An 8305-nucleotide genomic window follows, 5' to 3' on the forward strand; every position below is an offset into this window, starting at 1 on the left:
GGACACTATGTAGTTGAGACTGACCTGGAACTCACTGTGTAGCCCAGAGTGGTCTCGAACTCACAGCAATCCTCCTGCCTCAGCCTCCCTAGTGCTGAGTTTACAGGTGTGTGCCACCATGCCCAGCTGATCTCTACTTGTACTTTTTGCACGACAGTGTATAAATAAAAATAAACAAAGGGTTTGAAAAATGTGGCTAATGATTCAGCCGAAAAGTACAAAGCTTGCAGAGAACAGCAGGTGTGGTCTATTCACAGTGAAAGCAAAAAAAGAAAATACCACCTGTCCCGAGGAAGCACAGAACTGGATGTACAAAGCAGTTGGTAAAGTTAACTATCTTAAGTGCACTTGAGTTTACAAGAAACCTTAGATAAAGGACCATAGGAAACTATGAAAACTATTGCATATATTCTCCAATAGTAGCAAAGGAGTAGAAGTTATAAGACCAAGTAGAGCTGAAGAACTCATTAGAGGGGTTAAGTAGCAGATTTGAGCAGACAGAAGAGAAACAGAAATCTTAGAGCTTGGAGCTTAGATGAAGTTACCCAGTCTGTAAAGCAGAAAGAAAAACAAGAATGAAAAAAAGAAAAAAAAAAAGAAACAAACAAATGAAGCCAGGCATGGTGGCACACTCTTGTAATCTCAGCACTTGGTAGGCTGAGACAAGAGGATCACCACAAGTTTGAGTCAAGCCTGGGATACATAGTGAGAGCCTGTCTCAAAAACACCAAAAAATAAAAAGGAAAAAGCAGCCTGGTCTGGAGATTTAGCTCAGTGGTGTCATGTTTGCCTCACAAGCGCAAGGTCCTAAGTTTGATCCCTGGTATGAAAAAGCAAGATACAAAAAAAACAAAGAAAACTAGAGCCTAAAGAACCTGTGATAACATGTGATACAGGCCACCACCAAGACACATGCATTGCAGGGGTTCCAGAACAGGGCAGAGCATAAGGGCAGAATATTTGAAGAAATAATGGTTCAGAATTCCCAAACTAGACAGCAGACAACGAACCTACACATCTGAGAAATTGGAAAAACTGAAAGGTAGCAATTTTGAGCAAACTGGAAAGTAGTGGTAAACCCAGAAATGCACAGTGAGACCCTTGATCCGACTGCCAGAGCCCAAGGGTGGAGAACTTGAAGGTGGCAGTGACTGAGGATGTGCACAATTCTTCCGTGAGATTACGGCCAGGTTCTCTGCAGACACTCGAGGTTGGAAGCATTGGCAACTTGCTGAAGTGTTGAGACAGAAATTCAGCTGCACCAGGCATGGTGGTGCACACCTGTGATCCCAGCCCTTGGGAGGCTGAGGCAGGAGGTTTGCTGAGATTTGAAGGCCAGCCTGGGCCTGGTGAGTTTAAGGACAGCCTGAGCTATATAGTAAGACCCTGTCTCAAAAGACACCAAAAAGGAGAAAAAAAAATTCAGCTGGACATTTCACGTCTGGCAAGATGGTCTGTCGAGAGGGATGGAGACATGGGAACGTTTTGAACTTTTAGAAAGCTGTGGGGGTTTATTATTAGTAGATCTGCTCTTTGAGACGAGCTGAAGAAAGTCCTTCAGGCTGAAGTGGAAGCACACGAGACAATAACTTGAAATCCTATGAAATGGTACCAGTCCTGCAGCACCTGTGATGCATGGAGATTAGTGCAAGTTGCAGTGATGTCAGCCAAGAGCCTCTGCAGGCACAAGGTCATTAATATCAACCTGAGTGGTTCTTTAGGAAGGATCCCCTTGGTCTGGTGCCAGAGCTGGAAAACAGCCAGGGCCAGTTGATCTGTGAGTCTGTCATGTGAGCACCTGGATGAGGTGTATTCTGGGAAGAAGCTGTTCAGGTGACCCTTATGAGAACCTTGCTGAAAGATGGTCTGAGAGTTATTTTCTAAGGTGCCATCTTTGACAGTAAGCTTTGTTCTACACAAAATAAAGGAGACTGCTCTGGTATAACAGATGGAGAGAGAAGAGGCTCTGACTAAGAATATGACTTTCTTTGGTGGCAATTCTGTCTGATCAGTTACCTCATCTGGCCCTGGTTTAAATGGCTGGGATTACTGGAGCTAATTACTTGTAGCCCAAACTCTAAAATGTAAGCTCTAGATGGCAGCCACAAGGGATGATCTCTAGTCAGAGCCCTCTTCATAACCTATCAGAATTTCCTAAGATTTGCACTGGGCATGGTGGTGCACACCTGTGATCCCAGCACTCAGGAGGCTGAGGCAGGAGGATTGTTGCAATTTTGAGGCCAGCCTGGGCTACATACTGAGTTCAAGGGCAGGCTGAATTACATAGAGAGACCCTACCTCAAAAAAAAAAAAAAAAAAAAAATGTAGGCGTTTACTTACAGACAGCCCTGAGGCCTTTGACTGGGCCCTGAAGGGGCATGAATCTTTGATATATTTGTTTATTGAGTGCAAAATAATATGCTTTCATTAAAAAAAAGAAGAAATAATACCAGCAAAGGTAACCACTTAGATAAATAATAAAGACCAGTATTATATTTTTGTAACTTTTTTTCTATAATACTTAAAAACCAAGTACGCAAAACAGTCTTTTCAACGCATGGTGCGTGCAAAGGAATGAAGTTGGACCTTACCCTCATATACAGTGGACTCCCAAAATTCATAGGGTTTACAATCCTAGAGCACCTGCAAATTGTGAAAAATCAAGAATTTCAAAAAAGAAAAAAAAAACAATTTCAAACATGATCACAGAAATGCCTATTAATGCCCTTTTAGTTTAAACCCAAATATGGTATGTTTCCTGCAGTTATATAATTAATTAATTTATTTTTTGGTACTGGGGATCGAACTTGGGACCTTGCGCTTGCGAGGCAGGCAGCAACCACTGAGTTGAATTCCTGGCCCTATGTAATTTAATTTAATAAAATAATTTATTAATAAAGTCTTAGCAGGTATAGGGCATTTGGGAGGCATTGTAAGGATCTTAGGGCTTTAAGAAGAACAAAACTGAGTTAGCTACTTGTGGTACAGCACCTATGAGGATGTGGGAATGGTGCATGACTGTGGGTTATAGGGCAGCAGCCGGTCAGCTGCAAGGAGAATTGAATAACACGTTCAGATTGGCTACTTGGCAATCCTTCCCAAAAAAAAAAAAAAAAATGTGGAGAATATTTGTGGTTTCTGTGAAATGAGCGGGTTTCCACAAACAATTATTACTTAAGTTGTAAAGCAAGATCTGTAAACACCTAAGACTGTGAGCTTAAAACCATGACTTTGCAGGGATATCCTATACAAAACTGAACTAAAAATGCATAAAAGATTTTTATATTTGAGTCCTAAAACTAAAACTCTTGGAAGGAAATACAGGGTAAGTCTTCATTACCTTCAAATTGACAGTATTAAGTATGTGACCAAAAGCATAAGTAAGAAATGGAAAAATATATTGGACTTGAAACCTTTTCATACCAAGATACCATCAAGACAGTGAAAAAACAACCTATAGACTAAAAATCATGTATCTAATAGGGTTGACGGAATAGATAAATAAGCTCAGCCACAGAAAGAACACAACTGAAAAATGGACAGAGGTCTTGGATATGTATTTCCAAACAAGGGTCAACAGTATATGAAGAAATTCTCACCATTGTTGGTCATTAGGGAAATGCACATTAAAACCTTGAAGAGATACCACTTCATTGCCACTAGGATGGCTGCAGTCACAAAACGGACAAAAACAAGACTTGGCGAGGATAATGAGAATGTCTTGTATATTGCTATTAGGACTGTAAAATGGTGTGGCCACAGTAGAAATCAGTGTGCTAGTCCTTTCAGTAGTACTACACTTGATCTTAGACAAAAGGCCGAGAAGCGATTGCTCTGCTTTTTTTTTCTTGCAAAAGTAAACTTAAGATTAGCATACAATTCTCTCCTAGCCAGTTTCACTCCTAGGTATATGTTATATGTATGTGTGTGATGTGTGTGTGTGTGTGTGTGTGTGTGTGTGTGTGTATGAAAATAAAAAATGTGTGTTCACACAGACTTGCACGTACATTGCATAGGATCACCATTGGTAACCACTGGGACTGGGGATTTAGCTCACTTGTCACCACACCTGCCTCTCAAGTGCAAGGTCCTGAGTTCAATGCCCGGTACCGAAAAAAAGAAAAGTGGAACCACTGTAGATGTTCACCAGTGAGTGAGTGAATCAACAGTACGTGGTATGTGAAAGAACACTTTGCAGCTGTGAGAAGAAATACGGTACTGTGACATGGTACAACAAGAATGAGCCTAGGAAATGCTCCCCTCTGATAGCTGCCAGGTGAAAAAGCCACATCTTGCATGTTTCCATTTGTACAAAAATCTGGAATACCCAAATTAACGGGCACGGAAGAAGTTTAGCTGGGCTCATGCATGGAAGGGAAAGTGAGAACAGGTGTAGGGTATCAGAAATCATAGAAGAAAGTGCCCTACAATTAGTTGTATGACTTGATAAATTTACTGAAATCAATATGTATACTATTATGGTCTGTGAATTGTCAATAAAGTTGTATAACCATAAAATTTGGCTAAAAATGGTGACAGCCAGGCCCATTGATGCATACCCATAATCCAGCTGCTCAGGAGGCTGAGGCAGGAGGATCACAGGTTTTAGGCCAACCTGAGTAATTTAGTGAGACCCTGTCCTCCCAAAATAAAAGGGTTGGGATGTAGAGTGCCCCTGGGTTCAGTCCCCTGTCCTTCCAGAAAAAAGATGACTGATTGACTTTGAGTAAGCACTGTGTTGAAGTTAACCTTCGCCCTACTGAGATTTTCCTTTAACAAAACCGACCTGGTTGCGTTTTGCAGCCGGGAGCACTGACTGTTGGCCATTTCTCCTTTCTTGGGGCAGGTGCTGATATTTCTAATGTGTGCAATGAAGCTGCCCTGATCGCAGCCCGCCACCTGAGTCCTTCTGTTCAGGAGAAGCACTTTGAGCAAGCCATCGAGAGGGTCATTGGAGGTGAGCCTGGCTCTCCAGGGAGGAGCCGACCTCAGCCCCAGCCTCACTTTGCATATGGGAATGTGAGCAGCTTTCCAAACCCAGATTTGGGACTGGAGACCTTTCGGCAGCTCTGTGCTTCTGGGGCAGCAGCTGTGGTGTCCCCTGAGAAAAGCCCAGGGGACTGTAGGGACCACGCCCGCTCCTGCTGCCTGGGCTGTTAAAGGAATGAATGTAACGCCTTTATTACCCCCCCCCCCGCAGTAGTGGGATTGAACCCAGGACATTCTACCACTGAGCTACAGCCTCAGCCATTTTGTTTTTATTTTAAGACAGATTTCACTAGTTACCCAGTCTGGGTTTGAATTTAGGGTTAGGCCTTAGCCTCTCTGAGTGCTGGGATTAAAAGTGTGTGCTACACTCCTGATGAATACGTTTTCTTCAGCTGAAGGGGTAGCTGCCCTTGTCTCCTGTTTTCAGCCAGCACATTGGGCAGGGAGCCAGTCCCAGTCACGCACACTCTTTTAGCTCAGGAAGCTCAGCAGAAGTTAGGTCCAGGGGCTGCTGGGCTGATCCGTCCCAGTGCTTTCCTGGAGGCTGGCAGCGGCAGCTTCCCTGAGCATCCGCACCCCACGTAGAGCTGAAGGCAGCCAGTGGGAGAACATCCTTGAGCACCATCTGTGTGAAGTATAGCATACAGCTGGGCTTTGTGGTGCACACCTGTAATCCCAGCACTGGGGAGGCTGAGGCAGGAGAATCTCTGCAAGTTTGGGGCCAGCCTGAATGAACTACAGAGCAAGAGCCTGTCAGAAAACAAAACTAAAAAAACAACCCTCATGAAGTATAACGTATGTATGTATGTAGAGGACTTGTGCAATCCTAAGTAGTGCGGACTAGGAAACACCAGCACTTGAGGCTGTGCTGGGGTCCTGCTGAGCTGGCTGTCCCTGTAGCAGTGGGTTGCAGCAGTGTGACATGTGCCGTTGTCTCCTTGCTCTTGTCCCATGCCTGTTGCACGCTAAGCTGTTAGAACAGTGGAAATCACCTCTCCCCCATCGGTGTGCGGGTCTTATGTGTTTCACCACAGAAGGTAACTTTGTGATGACCACCTGAGCAGCTGCGTGAGCAGGGAGTTGAGTGTGGCACAGGGAGGCTCATCTGAGAAGGGCTGGGTGGTGGGCATTCCTCCCCAGCCCTCGCTCACAGGATATGTGATTTGTAGGCCTTGAGAAGAAGACCCAGGTCTTACACCCCAATGAAAAGATGACCGTGGCCTACCATGAGGCCGGGCATGCAGTGGTAGGCTGGTTCCTGGAGCATGCAGACCCCCTGCTGAAGGTCAGTCACCATGACTGTGTCTGCTGAGGCAGGGTGGCCTCAACACCTGGTAGGCCTGGCTCTGTCACTTTTCGGGTGTCCACCCGCATGGCACAGCACTCACGGGCATGGCCTTTACTTTCTTAGGAGTATGCTGCTCTAGAGTTTGTCCAAGATTAATTACTTGGGGGTGGAAGGCAGAGCACAGGCCTGTTGGCTCTAAGTGGAGCCTCAGCCATGGACTGTAGTGACACTTCAGTCTTTTTTTTCCATTAAGCTTTTGGTACATTTAAAGCAAACAATACAGTTACATTTATCACTGGGGTCTTGTACCTGACACTTCAGTCTTAAGTTCACTTGGCTCCTAAGCTGGGGATCTGTCAATGCCTCGAGTCTTCATGGCTGCAGGACCAAGGATGGTAGTCTCCGTGTAACAGCCCCTGGGTTGCTCTCCAGGGAAGCCCTGCTGGCTGGTGTGTGGCTTGGGTCAGGCCTCTACTCCCTTCCCACACGAGTCCAGGCAGCACCTGTGAGGACTGTGGGGACTGACAGGCCCCATCCTGTCTTGCAGGTGTCCATTATCCCCCGGGGCAAGGGGCTTGGCTATGCCCAGTACCTGCCCCGGGAACAGCACCTCTACACGAGAGAGCAGCTGTTTGACCGCATGTGCATGATGCTGGGGGGCCGGGTGGCCGAGCAACTGTTCTTTGGGCGGATCACCACGGGGGCACAGGACGACCTAAGGAAGGTCACACAGAGTGCCTATGCACAGGTAAGAGGTGGGTGTCCTGGCGCGGCCCCATACCCTTAAGGGCAAGGCTCATTCTGGTCTCCCTGTGGTTTCCAGATTGTACAGTTTGGGATGAGTGAGAGGCTGGGCCAGGTGTCCTTTGACCTCCCACGACAAGGTGAGGCCCTGGTGGAGAAGCCCTACAGCGAGGCCACCGCCCAGCTCATCGACGAGGAGGTGCGGCACCTCATCGGCTCTGCCTACGATCGCACTCTGGAGCTGCTGACGCAGTGCCGGGAGCAGGTGGAGAAGGCAAGCGGGGCCAGTGGCTGTGTAGGGGCAGCTCAGGGTGAGGGCCACAGTGTCCAGGAGCCTGACCGGGGGCGTTGTTTCAGGTGGGCCGGCGGCTGCTTGAGAAGGAGGTGCTAGAGAAGGCTGACATGATTGAGCTGCTAGGCCCTCGGCCCTTCGCGGAGAAGTCCACCTATGAGGAATTTGTGGAGGGCACTGGCAGCCCGGAGGAGGACACATCCCTTCCCGAGGGGCTGAAGGACTGGAACCGGGGACAGGAGGGGGACACTGAGCAGCGCTTGCAGGGGACCCCTACATAGCACCACTGCAGTCAGATCCTCAGAGCAACTGCCAGGACCGCCAGATCACATTAAACCAGAGACAACCACAAACAGGCGTATTGGGGGCACTCAGGACCCACACAGGGGAGCTGGGTCTTGGCAGCAGCCAGCCAGGAGGTAGCTCCAGGTGGTTTCCTTGGGGAACAGCCAAGGAAGGGCACCTCTTCCCCCCAGTCCTTGGGTGTGGTGTCAGCCAGGGCTCTGTACCTCGAGAGCCTTACCCTGGCCTTTGGTTTGAGGCGAGACTCGGTTTACTGGATGTCTTAAATAAGTCACTCACGGGAAGGTTTTGGCTCAGCATGGATACCCTCAAAGGCTAGTGAGGGAGACCCAGGGAACATACGAGCCTGGGAAGGGATTTGCATCATCAAGGGAAGGCGAGATGCTGGGATGTGGGTCAGTCCTGAGAGGAAACCCAGGGCCGTCAAGGAGCGTTACTGAGGGAGGGTGGTGGAACTCTGGACACACCTGCCCGGGCACCTGGTCTTTGGGTAGGTGACCCTTACTGACCAGTTTTCTCGAGTGAGCCTCCTTCCCCACGGAGCAAAGATCTCCATGCCTCCCCTGGCCCTCAGATCTCTGTGGCTGCCTCTTGGCCCTGGTGTCATGTTGACCCTCTTGCTTTCCATTGGGCGGAAGGCTAGCTCCGGGTTGTGAGCATTTGTTTTTTTTTTTTTTTTTTTTTTTTCC

At 47.5% G+C, this 8305-nt stretch overlaps 1 protein-coding gene across 1 annotated transcript in view; it reads left to right on the forward strand.

The window, feature by feature from the left end:
* The window catches only part of LOC104864598 (AFG3-like protein 1), a 34002-nt gene extending 25709 nt beyond the window's left edge, over window positions 1–8293 (forward strand). The window contains exons 14-18 of the mRNA XM_010627635.3: window positions 4847–4957; window positions 6159–6274; window positions 6825–7025; window positions 7101–7295; window positions 7379–8293. Of these exons, the coding sequence (XP_010625937.1) occupies window positions 4847–4957; window positions 6159–6274; window positions 6825–7025; window positions 7101–7295; window positions 7379–7594 (839 nt within the window). The 3' untranslated portion in view covers window positions 7595–8293. The remainder of the gene's footprint in view (window positions 1–4846; window positions 4958–6158; window positions 6275–6824; window positions 7026–7100; window positions 7296–7378) is intronic.
* The last annotated feature ends 12 nt before the right edge of the window (window positions 8294–8305 follow it).

This window comes from Fukomys damarensis, unplaced genomic scaffold (genome assembly GCF_012274545.1).
Source record: "Fukomys damarensis isolate Sample0158 unplaced genomic scaffold, DMR_v1.0_HiC HiC_scaffold_32, whole genome shotgun sequence".
Classification (NCBI taxonomy): domain Eukaryota; kingdom Metazoa; phylum Chordata; class Mammalia; order Rodentia; family Bathyergidae; genus Fukomys; species Fukomys damarensis.